Source organism: Festucalex cinctus, chromosome 11 (genome assembly GCF_051991245.1).
Source record: "Festucalex cinctus isolate MCC-2025b chromosome 11, RoL_Fcin_1.0, whole genome shotgun sequence".
NCBI lineage: Eukaryota > Metazoa > Chordata > Actinopteri > Syngnathiformes > Syngnathidae > Festucalex > Festucalex cinctus.
In genome coordinates this window covers 25,980,723-25,993,821 of record NC_135421.1, presented here as the reverse complement: position 1 = coordinate 25,993,821, position 13,099 = coordinate 25,980,723, and the positions used below count along the sequence as shown (strand labels likewise).

The window sequence follows — 13,099 nt, the reverse complement described above, 5'->3', positions numbered from 1 at the left end:
CCAAAACAGACCACCCCATGCTCCAGGTCAAGGGTCATGTTATCCGGACACAGAATAGTCGCCTCTTTACCTGCCTGCACTCCATGCAGGTGTTGTGGTTACTGTTCTGTCCTCAAACAGACTCTCGAGATGTCCCCAATCACGCACAGAAAAATGTTTTTTTTTTGTTTTTTTTGTTTTTTGTTTTTTTTTGTTTTTTTTGCGTTCTCCCTTTAGGCGAACTCTTAAGTTGTACGAAAACTTTAGAGATAGACGGATGAATCCATACATACTTTCGACGGGTCGCTGGATTCAAAAGTTGAAAAAGATTGTTTGGGGAGTATCACTTTGAATACATTCAGTGCTCTGAGAGAAATTTCAGCAGATTTATGTCACCTGCGCTGCAGATCAAAACAATGGAATTGTACTTGAAAGTTGACATTTGCACTCGCTTTAAACCGGGCATAATCTCCAACCTGCCAAAAGCTCACTTGCTAACGCCAGACTTAACATAAACATGTCTGTGTCTGAAGATAAAAGTTATGGCGTCGCTCCCAGAACGCTCACGGCTCTTTTAGAGAGGATGGGCGGGCGGTGCGGGGTGGGGGCTTCTTTGGTCTTCATAAAGAAGCCAAATCCCAAATCATTTGCGAGACAATTGTTCGTAAACGGAAGCAAATTACCACCTAATAGACCGTCTGTGTCTTGCTTGTTTTGCTGGAACAGGCAATAATAGGAAAAAGACGCAGCCAGTTCAAAGTTGTTTTGGTTCACAAACACACCATTACATCGACTTTAATGTAAACACACAAACGGAGTCGGTGTTTCTAAAGTGGGCCAAGCCACCAAAGAACATGTCACTAAGCAGGAAGAAGACTGAGAAGCCGACATTTTGGGACTGTCAAGGATGATGTATGGCCAATGCTGGTCCTAACTTCATTTCTGACAGCCTTGTCAGTCGTCTGTGCTGCTGCTCGGAGGCTGTCCTTGAAAACATGTTCATTGCCCCAAGATTGACATTATAGACTGGCAAGTGGTTTTGTGGAGTCAAAATGACCTTCGCTTTGACTTCTTGATTTACCATAAACCTTTGAAAAGGACGTAACTTCCAAAATCAAGTTAAAGTTGGGTAGTCTTAAATATTCACAACTCACGTTCAAGTCGGACATAGGCTGGACTTAAAATCTCAAATCAAAATCTAATTCTATGACATAAATCTGTTCATGAACCAAGCATTGGTAGAGTAATGGAGTTGCTGAATGAAAATGTTTGGCACAGGACCAAGGTCCATGTCTTTAACTCATTTGCTCCCAATAACGTGTAAATACGTTTTTTCTTTGTTTTAAGTGTCCCAAAGACGTATTTATACGTTTTTTTGTTTGTTTTTTGTTTTTATGCTACAGAAGCATACATACAAGCATGCATGCATACAGAAGGCTTTGATGCAGCCTCTCAACTGCAAAGAACGGTTGCAGAAATGGTAGTTATTACACAAACGGCCAGCAGGTGGCAGCAGAGCAAAGGAGATCAACCAGGGCCATCTAGTAAAAAAGCTCAATTACTTGGAATTTTAAATAGATTTGTGAAAACTGATGAAACTTTCTGCAAAACGGAAACAGAAACATACTTTTTTTTCCTGATGAAAGAAGAGACTTTAATCTTTCTTTTGATAGGTTCCATGCTTTTATAGCAATAGAACACAATATTCTGTGGGCCTTGCAAAATCAGTCAAAATCCAGTAAAACAGCCGGGAGCGAAAGGGATTGCTTCTGTAAAAATGGCTGGGAGTGAATGAGTTAAGGTCCTAGTGCTTCTGACCTATCTCACTTCCTGAGCAAAGACACTTTTTTAAAAATAAATAAAATTATTATAATACAGCCACGCTCTTACAAAGCATGCAAGCTCTGAGGCGAGGCACATCCTCAATGTGAACTTCTGAGAATGTAGTATTAGCCGAGCTGCGTTTGATGTTTTTAAGTCAAAATGAGATGATGAAATCCTCCGCATGTACTTAAGGCTTTTAATGGATTTAAAGCACTTTGGATTGCAAGAGACATTTCTTGGCAGGCGCATCGCTTCCGGCTATGTATGTATGTGTGTGTGTTTGTGAAAATGGGCTCTGGGGCCATATTAGAGACGATTAGCATCTTCATCAGCTCAATTAAAGAGGAGCGTGTGTACTATGAACTGAGTGGATATAAACACAGAGGTTAACAGTATACAATGAACCTCTGTGTTTAGATTAGCTACAATATAGTGAAAACAAAAAAAAAAAAAAACATACTTTAAACACAATTAAATGTATCAAAAGATGCCTAGCATAAGCGTTAGCACCCATGAAAAATGATTGCTTAAAAAAATGCCTTATAACACGGGCACCTACGTTGACATTGTAATTTAACTCATTTGCTCCCAAAAACGTATAAACACGTTCTATTTTAAATATTGCCGTGATCCCAAAAACTTATTTATACGTTTGTTTGTTTTTTGTTCTTGAGCATACAGAAGGCTTTGATGCAGCCTCTGACCTGAAGAGGTGGCTTAAAGCAATGGTAGATATTACAAAAAACGACCAGCAGGTGGCAACAGAGTATAAGAGAGCAACCAGGGCCATGTTGCATCAAGCTCTTATCAGTGTTTTGAGAATATTTAGGAAACTTAGCTATAGTATAATGCTAATTGCTGCAAAACATAAACAGATACACATATACTTTTTTTCCTGATGAAAGAAGAGACTCTAATCTTTCTTTTGGTAGGTTCCATGTTTTTATAGCAATAAAACACAATATTCTGTGGGCCTTGCAAAATCAGTCAAAATCCATTAAAACAGCCGGTAGCGAAGGGGGTTGCTTCAGTGAAAATGGTTGCCAGTCAATGACTTAAAAGCTTTCAGTCAGACTTTCACATCATTATTATAGACTCGAGCTTTGTCACATTGTTGTCACATTGTTATGCAAGCATTGCCCACTGTTTATTTGCACTCCTTCTCTAACGTTGCCGGTGCGCCACGCCACCAAAGTCAGGCTGTGCTGCAGCGTAAGCCTGGCAGCGAGAGGCATCTAATTAGAGGAACATGCTACATACTGGCTAATCCCTGACAGATGCAGCATCAAAGGCTGCCAAGGACTGTGCATGACCAACAGTGACTAGCAAAAAAAAAGAAAAAAAAAGATAGTTGAATAGAGTGGAATGAGGGCACCATTTTTGAAAGATTTACATTATTTATGTTTCATTTCATATGCTGGAGCAATGCCCTTTGTTCCCCTTTTTTTTTTTTTCCCTGAAGGTATTCTGCTGTGATGTGGAAGATGGATGTGAATGTCTAATATAAGGCACGGGTGGGGTGGGGGGGACCTTTTTCCTTCCAGGGGCCATTTCTGTTTTTATAACGCCCTCTAGGGGCCATACTAAATTGATGAAAATGCAGTAAATGACCATAAATGGCCCATGAGCCATATGTTCCCAACCCTCGCTTCATACGTACCTTCATGTTAGTTTTCAAAAGAAGACATATTATGCACTGCTGACGTAAGTGAGCACGCAGTCCGCAATTTGAGGGATGTTAATCGTACTAGACTCTTCTCACATTGTTGAACTAGCATTAGCATTAGCGGCAGCTTGAAAGATAGGACCATGCTGTTGGAAGCTAGCTAGCTAATTGATGGAATCTTCAATTTAGGTTTGTTTTCAAATTTAAGTGGTTTTGAATTGCCTATAGACATAGATAATTGCCTCTAGCTGGCGGCAAGGCGCTACTTTTATATTAGACAGGGTTTTGACCTGAGCACAAAAATAGAGAATATGTGAGTTTCTCAGCAAATAACACAGAATAGGTTTTTACAAAAATGTACATTTGCAAATAGTGTATTGCTAGTTTGCGGATGACTTGAAAGTGGCTCTGGATCTTCAACAAGCCAAGCTGATTATGATCATGAGTGGACAAGCTCAGTGGGGTGTGCTAGTGGATATTCTTATTGATCCAGGAGTGAATCGATCACAATTGGACTGCTTCAGTGCCGTCATTATCAATTATTTTTACAATTGATTATTTTATCGATTATTCAATCGATTAATGGAATGATCAGCTGCATTGCTATTTCTAAAGCATTTTTTTCCCCATGATTACTGTTTTTAACCAGTGATTGTTGTTTATTTTGTATTTCATATTCGGATAGTGATTGTTGTATTCATCGTCAATTTTTTTTTTAACTAATATGTTCCCAGTTCGCTTATGTCTTATTTTTATTGAACACAGAAGATAATCAGTTTTATTCCATGAAAGACTACAGAAATGAGTGATTAATTACTGTTGAGATGCTGAAAAAGGATCTTTTTCAACAATTTTAAATTTAAAAGAAAATGCTCCAAACAATTAAACGATGATTAAAATAGTTGCCGATTAATTTGATAATCATTTAATTGCCGATTAATCGATTAATTTTGACAGCTCTCAACTGAATTGTTTACCATAGAAGGAAAGGCCAACGATTTATGCTGTGTGAGATGTGTTTATTATGTAAATTAGCCGTACATAAAGGTGGAGGGAAATGACATTTTCAGAACTAGCTCACGAAAGATTGTCATTTAATTTCACACTTGATGGGTGGACAAGCACTGAGAGACCCAACTATACAAGCCATTAAAAAAAAATATATATATATATATATATATATATATTCCATCATTTATCCCCTATAAGAATTACCACTTCAGGTCCCTGTATGTTTTTTTTTCCCCTCACACACCTATTAAAAGCCCAACTTGTCAGCCCTTCTCTGTTGGGTTCCCCCTAAGTGCACCCGACATATCCTAAAGGCTTGCGTGCGTCCGTCTCAGCCCCCTCCCTCGTGACCGTGTCTCTGCAGGGGTGCTGTGGAACCTGTCGTCGTGCGACGCCGTCAAGATGACAATCATCCGCGACGCCTTGACCACCCTGACCAACATTGTTATCATCCCCCACTCGGGATGGAGCAGCTCCACCTTCGAGGAGGACCACAAGCTCAAATTTCACTCGTCGCTCGTGCTGAGGAACACTACAGGTTGCTTGAGGTAACCACCTGATGCGCACGCTTGGCACACTAGCACCACCATGTGGACAAGTAGCGTAGTGTCACCTATGAGTTTGGATGCATATTACGCACATTTTACGGATAGACAATCAAAGCTTAGCATAGCATTAGAAGCACGATAGTGGTAGTAAACGCGTCACACGGAACAAACAACAGTTTGCCCGATAGTGAACACACAACAAATCTGATTACATTTTGTGTTTAAATCAACCACAGAACTTTGCTATTAGTTCTGCTAGCTTAATGCTAACACAAAATGGGAAATAAATATCTATGTCACGGTGTTATAAACCTTTCAGCAATGGATATTTGAACATTAGATATTGAAACCTGAATATTTAAATAGTCTTATGATTGTTGTGTATTTATGTGCAGAAATTAGTTTCATCAGTGGTTGTCAAAGTGCTATTTAAATAAATTTGAGTTGTGTAGAGCAAAACATGGAGATAATATAACAATACTCACAAGACATAGAATAGAGTCTGAAGAACTAAAGTCACTGTGGTTTAATGAGGAGTTTTGACTGTATTATTATTATTATTATTATTATTATTATATACTCACGTGTCCATATTATACTGCCCCCAGTGCGTGGACACCAGAGGAAGCACAATGTTCATTGAATTGAAGCAAAACAAATGTGACAAAATTGTTTTGTTTCTGTACATCATATTATATATTATTATATTGTGTAGGGCTGCTTGATTATGAAGAAAATATTGATCATGGTTAATGTGGTAATAATTGAAAATTGAAATCACGATTAGGACAATCATTTTGTTGTTTGATGCAAAACAAGAAAATGTTTAAATGTAAAAAAAATATTAAGACAAATACAACATTAGAATTATGTAAGTTCCTTTTATACCAAACAAGATTTATAAAAAGGTGCAAATATATGAATTTAAAAAACTCAAAATTAGAATTAATAATCTTTTATTTGTGTTTACGATGATGCTGATTTTGTAATTGTGGAGTTTAGTAATTGCACAGCCTTAATATTGTGCCATTTTTGCTATTACAAAAATCAGATTGCAAACCTGTTGCGGGAGATGCAGATTAATGTGGCACTTGAATTCAGTGGGGGAAAGATGATTTGCAATATGAATGTTTTGAGTTGCGAGCATGGCCACGCAGTAAAATAACTTGTGTCTCAAGGCACCAATGTAATTCTAAATACAATCCATGTTTCGTATTAGTGGCTTTGTCACCATTTTGTGGATTATCATGCTGAAAGATGACGTAATGCCTTCTGACTCGAGGAGAGTCTGCGCTATTGTCGTCTGCGCGTGTGTGCACTCAAACAAGATGGGATGATTTCAGTCAGTCCGACCAAACACACATTTCATCCATAATAGATGGTGTGCAGGCACACACTCGTCTGTCGTTTGGTGTGTTTGCACATACTCACGACTTGTATATGTGTGTGCGCGCTCTTTAAACAGAAACTTGAGCTCAGCTGGCGAGGAGGCCCGAAAACAGATGCGCACCTGCGAGGGCTTGGTTGACTCACTGCTGTACGTCATCAAAGCCTGCGTCAACACTTCAGACTTTGACAGCAAGGTACACACGAGACACGCACAAAAACGCACGCGCAGATGCACACGATTGTTGAGACAAGAGCAAAACATGTTGCGCATGTTAAGAGGCCCCCTGAGAGGGAAACGAATAACCCGATTCTTTTAATTGCCCGACCATGCTGAAAGCTAAACATCTACTATTTTCTGGAAATATTTGTTTACATTATGTAGTGTTTCTTCTACAATTCTGTCCATGCGCGCGGAATGAATTTGCTCAGCCGCTGTCTGTCTCCGTGTGGCGTCCACATCAGATAGTGGAGAACTGCATTTGCACGCTGAGGAACCTCTCCTACCGTCTGGAGCTGGAGCTGCCCCCGTCGCGCCTGATCGGCGTGCAGGAGACGGACGCCATTCTGGGCAGCGAGTCGCCCAGCAAAGACATCGGCTCCAGCTGCTGGGGGAGGAAGAAGAAGAAGAAGAAAAAGAACTCCCAGGAAGACACTGTGAGTGTGGCAGGACAGAGAAGAGACTGTTACTTTTTATCTTGAATATAGACTAGTCCTGGGGTCTGCAACCTGCGGCTATTTAAGTCCCTCTCCTGTGGCTCCCTGTGGATCCATCCATCCATCCATCCATCCATTTTCTTAACCGCTTACTCCTCACAAGGGTCGTGGGGGGTGCTGGAGCCTATCCCAGCTGGCTTCGGGCAGTAGGCGGGGTACACCCTGAACTGATAGCCAGCCAATCACAGTTGTAGAAATTAATGTTTTAAATATATTTACATTTACATAAATATTTACAAAATAACATAACCTAAAAAAATTAAAGGTGCCCTCATATGAAATGTTCACTTTTGTTTTGTTTTTTTAAATAAGTATGCCTTACCATAGCCTGACTAAGTCCCCAAAGTTGTGAAATAAACGACCCATGTTTCCCTTTCCTATAGAAATGTCCAAAAAGGAAGAGGAAAAGCAGAAAACTACCATAAAATGTCCACGAAATTGCCCAAAATGTCATCGAATTTAATAAAAAATAAATAAATAAAAAAGGCAGACAGAAAATGTTCAAAAAATAATTATAAAATGCCCCCAAAGCCCCAAAATTACCCTAAAATATCCACAAAATTGCCACAAAAAAGTGAGAGAGAAGAAAATGTTTAAAAATTAACCATAAAATGTCCAAAAACAAAATAAATCCAAAAATGTACGCTTAAATGTCCACACAATTGCCATAAATGTCATTAAAATTTATATTTAAAAAAAAGAGTCAAAAAATAGCCATAAAATGTCCAGAAGAGAAGCATAAAATTACTGTAATATGTCCATAAAATTGCTAAAAATGTCAGAAATTTAACAGAAAGGCAGAAACGTCTAAAAATTACGACTGCGTATTAGGGCCATGTATACAATTTTTTTTTTTAGAGGGCGGGGACAATATGACGAGAAAAAAAAGTGGCAAATTTGTCACTTTATAAATGGGCAACTATGATATTGTTAATCTTTGCTAAAGCAACTAGTATCTCCTTGTTTGAAAACCCGACCGAAAAGTACATTTGAACGAGTTCTTCCACCGTAGACGTTTTGCAAACTGTGACTTGTGTAGCGTGACATATTCGTTTCCTTTCTGACACTAACACAGTTTCCTTCATCACAATCGTCAAATGTTTAGCAGCTCCAGACAGATTTTTTGTTACTTATTCCTAAAATGGCTCTTTTGACAGGAAATGTTGCAGACCCCTGGACTAGTCACAAAAGCATAAAAGGATGAAATTTCTGGATGAAGTTAAATTTCGTGAGTTATTTGCTGTCCCCTTCCGACTAACTTCTGCGTTTGTGTCCTCAGTGGGACGGCGTGGGACCCATCCCGGGCTTCTCCAAGCCACCCACGGGTGCTGAGATGCTTTGGCACCCCGCGGTGGTGAAGCCGTATTTGACGCTACTCGCCGAGAGCTCCAATCCTTCCACACTCGAGGGCGCCGCCGGGTCACTTCAGAACCTGTCGGCGGGCAACTGGAAGGTGCGCTGTTGGCGCTGACACGCTTGACACTTACCAGTATATACGTTTAGTTCCATGTCAGGACTTCACCAAATCTCGAATTGTTAATAATTGCTATCTTGTGTGTTATGAACAGTTTGCAGCGTACATCCGCGCCGCAGTACGTAAGGAGAAAGGCTTGCCTATCCTCGTGGAACTGCTTCGAATGGACAACGACCGGGTGGTGTGTTCGGTTGCCACCGCGCTGAGAAACATGGCGCTTGATATCCGGAATAAAGAACTCATAGGTGAGGGGCTAACAATACCAGACACACATGAACGTTTGATGCTAGGTGAAACTGGGCAAATAATCGAAATTGAATTTTGATTTTGTCTTCTTATAATCATAAAATCACTATAATTGACAAAAAAATACACACATTGTATATTATTATTATTTTTGAAACATTGTTAGTTTATTGGTAGCAGTCAATTGAAAACCCCATTGATGAGCTGGCAAAAATTAGCATTCATTGTTTCAGGAGGGATTTACCTTCAAATAATCAATATTTACTCTCAAATGCAGTAGTAACAAATACAGATAGGTAAAATTGTCAGCCAGGCATAAATTTTATCATAATCTGTGAAAAACAAGTGATATTCATCAAGTTCAATGGCAACTTTCTTCTTCTACTCTTCTTATCTTAATGTAAGTGTGTATCTCCATGAATGCACGGCACCACACTGCCCCTAAGAGGCCAAGGTACACACAGCAGGTATTTTTATATTATGTTTTTTAATCCGTATTAATTTAATGTTTTATTATTTTACTTGTTACTAATTTATTTTCTGGCTGTTCTTTTAGCTTATGTTTAAAGTTGAATTTTGGTAGCTACTTAAATACCAATTTTTTAAATAAATAATTGTGCTTATAAAAAAAGGTTAATTCAAAATCAATCAAAATAATGGTAATTATTTTTTCCCCATAATCGCCTAGCACTACTGAAAGCTAAATAGAAATTGTTCCTACATAAATGTGTAAAAGATTACATACAAATGTATTTTGCTTTTTATTTGTAGTTAAATACATCTAAACTCTACATAGAAATGCAACTTATGTATGCACACCGGATTATAAAATTATTTTACTATTTAATAATAATAATAATAATGCATTATATTTAGAGGCGCTTTTCTTGGCACTCAGACACCGTATAGTATGTTAAGAGAGGACTTAAAAAAAAAAAAAAAATAAATCATCGATTGTTCATGTACCACTAGAGGGAGCCTGCATACCACACTTTGAGATTCACAGCTGTAAACGTTAACCTGGGGGAATGTTTTTTTTTTTTTTTTTTTTTTTTTTTTTTTTTATATATCCTTGTCATGGCACCAAACAGCAAAGCCATCCATGATCAACTTTGCTGAATTCACTACGACGTCCACGAAGTGTGACATAAGCGAACAACCTCGCACCTGCGCTCATAACCCACACACACACGCATCATCCCGAGCATAAGGCCCCGTCACAACACATTTGCTCCACGTCTCCCTCCTCCCTCTCAGGGAAATACGCCATGAGGGACCTGGTCAACCGCCTCCCCGGAGGAAACACCAGCTTGCTGTCGGACGAGACGGTGGCGGCCATCTGCTGCACCCTGCACGAGGTCACCAGCAGGAACATGGAGAACGCCAAAGCCCTGGCGGACACGGGCGGCATCGAGAAGCTGGTCAACATCACCAAGGGCAGAGGGGACAGGTACGCCGGCCAATGCCAACGCCGGATTGTATTGGACCGGTTTTGTTGAAATGCCGGTAAATCGGTGACATCAGTGTGGGGTTTCCAATCCTGACAGGTTTTCCCTGAAAGTGGTGAAGGCGTCCGCTCAGGTGCTGAACACGCTGTGGCAGTACAGAGATTTACGCGCCATCTATAAGAAGGTAGGAACCTGATGAATTCATATTCAATGCCTGACTTCTGCTTACTTCACTTAATGCAGGGGTCAGCAACCTTTCCTGTCAAAAGAGCCATTTTAGGACAAATTAATAACAAAAAGTCTATCTGGAGCTGCTAAACAGCTGAAGATTGTGTTGAAAGAAACAGTGTGTTCGTGTTAGTCTAACGTAATGAGGGCCCAAGAGCTCATTAGAGCTTCACCATAACAAAATGTATTTTCTTCTACCGTTCAGCTTCCATTTTTTTGAGATTATATGTATTTTTTGGTCATTTTTCAGACTCAGTTTTTCATACTTTCTTAAATGTTAGATTTCTGAAATTTTTGGCAATTTCATTGACATATGGTAATTTTCTCCCTCTCTTATTTCTTTTTTGGACATTTTATAGCTTTTTTTTTTTTTTTACTTTTAACTTTTTCCAGACTTTTTTATATCAATTTTTCAGACAATTTTTTGGACATTTTATGGTAAATTTGGGGATTTCTTTTGTTTTTGGACACTTTAAGCGTAATTTTTTAACATTTTCTTTCCTGCCTTTTCTTAAATCAATTTTATGCCTCTTTTGTGGTGCAATTTTGTGGATATTTTATGGTAATTTAGGGGATTTCTTTCTTTTGTTTTTGAACATCTTATGATTACTTTTTTAACCTTTTCTTTTCTTTTGACATATTTGGCAATATCATAAACATTTTTCTGCTATTTTTCTTACTTTCTGAACATATTATGGTCACCTTTTAGACACTTTTAGGTATTTTTTGAAAAAACAAAACAAAAAAACTTTCATCTACTTTTTTGTCTTTTTTTCTAACATCTTGTAAATTTGGACATTTTTAATAATTAACTATTTTTTTTAATTTAAATTCTTAATTAATTTGAATAATATTTTATGTATTTGTAAATATACAAATATATGTAAAACAATATTAATGTTGACATTTTTTTTAAATAGAGAGATCCACAGTAGAGTGACTAAAGAGCCAAATGTGGCTCCAGAGCCGCAGGTTGCAGACCCCTGACTTAACGTGACAAACACCATAGATAAAGGATTTTTGTTAAATCTTTACTCCTCGAAAAAGACACTAATAATATGAAATGAAATAAAAAAAAAACATCCATCCATCCATCCTTGTACTTGACATAACATGTCCTCCATTACAGGACGGCTGGACCCAAAACCATTTCCTCACACCGGTATCCACACTGGAGCGGGACAGGTTCAAGTCGCAGCCCACCCTCCCCACCAACAGTATTCAGATGTCCCCCCTCAACCACCCTGGTAACCTGCGTTGCTTTTGGCGCAGACCTCAAGAGTGGAACGTTGACCCCTCCCCCCCCGACACCTCACGCGTGTCTCTTCTTCCTCTTGCAGCTGCCAGTGCCATGTCGTCTCCTGCCATTCGCGATCACACGCTGAGAGATTATCAGAGAGCGCAGTCAACTATGCAGTTTTATAACTACCAAGTGGACAACAGTATTCACAAAAATCAGTATACAGGTACTGTACACAATGTGATAATATTTGTTTTTGAAGCGTTTTTTTTTTTTTTTTTTTTAAATGGGTTTGACATTAGTTGACCATCCTATGCCAAAAGTAATTTACTTAAAAAGTTTTATAATTGCCAATCGATTCCACGAGATGGCGTCAAAAGCACGATTTTGTCGAAATGAAGCTCCTCAACTCACTTCAGCTTAGTTCATTGGCACAAAGATGCCACAAGATGGTGCAAAAGCACTACTTTGTCTGGGAAGCTCCTCACCTCACTTCTATGTAGTTCCTTGGGCACGTTAGCAAAGGTATGCTGTACTTTTATCGAAATGAAGACCCTCAACTCACTTCAACATAGTTTTTTTTGCAACAAGAAACCACAAAATGGCAGCAAAGTATTTATATATATATATATATATTTTTTGGTCTTAGTAAAGCTCCTCACTTTACTTCAACATAAGTCCTTGGCACCAAGAATTGACAAGATGGCGGCAAAGCACTCCTTTATCTAGATGAAGCTCCTCCATTCTTAACATATTTTTTTCATTCCTTGGTGCCAAGTTGCTCCGTTGCCATTACTGTTGTCTAAATGCAGCTCCTCACCTCACGTCCACAAGATGGCAGAAAAGTACTACTGTTTGAATTTCAGCTTCTCAACTCCAATGTGCCTCATTGGCACCAAGAATCAGGAAAATGGTGGTAAAGCATTTTAAAATTCGTAATAATAAGAATGAAACTTATTTTTTGTTTTTTTGTTTTTTTCCTAGTACTTGCTCCATAATGGCTGCTGTTGCGTATTTATTCCCCTTTATCTCCTCTGCGCTTGCTTCACATCTGGCTCTCTGACAGTTGAGCATGCAGCACTTGAGAGCCGCACAGCACTAAAGCGGACCCGCTAGTCTGTGCCGGACCACACAATAGTGTTATTATTATGAGTTGCTGAGTGGGTACGCCAGACAAGAGCTCTTGCCAACCCGCACGAGCTGGCAGGAGAGTGGGAGGGCAAAGTAAACAACAAAAAAAGAAATGAGAGAGAGAGAGAGAGAGCGCAGTCTGTGGATTCCAGCGTCGAGCCGGCGTACCAGCGTAAATCCCGATCCCCGTGGGCTGTGTCA

General features: G+C 39.1%; 1 protein-coding gene across 4 annotated transcripts in view; it reads left to right on the top strand.

The window, feature by feature from the left end:
* pkp4 (plakophilin 4) overlaps positions 1 to 13,099 on the top strand; it is a 68,374-nt gene that overhangs the window by 52,435 nt on the left and 2,840 nt on the right. For all 4 annotated transcript variants that reach the window (XM_077535978.1, XM_077535979.1, XM_077535977.1 and 1 more), the window contains 9 exons: positions 4,845 to 5,028; positions 6,494 to 6,611; positions 6,880 to 7,071; positions 8,411 to 8,584; positions 8,700 to 8,850; positions 10,109 to 10,301; positions 10,399 to 10,483; positions 11,657 to 11,774; positions 11,868 to 11,993. In XM_077535978.1, the coding sequence (XP_077392104.1) occupies positions 4,845 to 5,028; positions 6,494 to 6,611; positions 6,880 to 7,071; positions 8,411 to 8,584; positions 8,700 to 8,850; positions 10,109 to 10,301; positions 10,399 to 10,483; positions 11,657 to 11,774; positions 11,868 to 11,993 (1,341 nt within the window). The remainder of the gene's footprint in view (positions 1 to 4,844; positions 5,029 to 6,493; positions 6,612 to 6,879; positions 7,072 to 8,410; positions 8,585 to 8,699; positions 8,851 to 10,108; positions 10,302 to 10,398; positions 10,484 to 11,656; positions 11,775 to 11,867; positions 11,994 to 13,099) is intronic.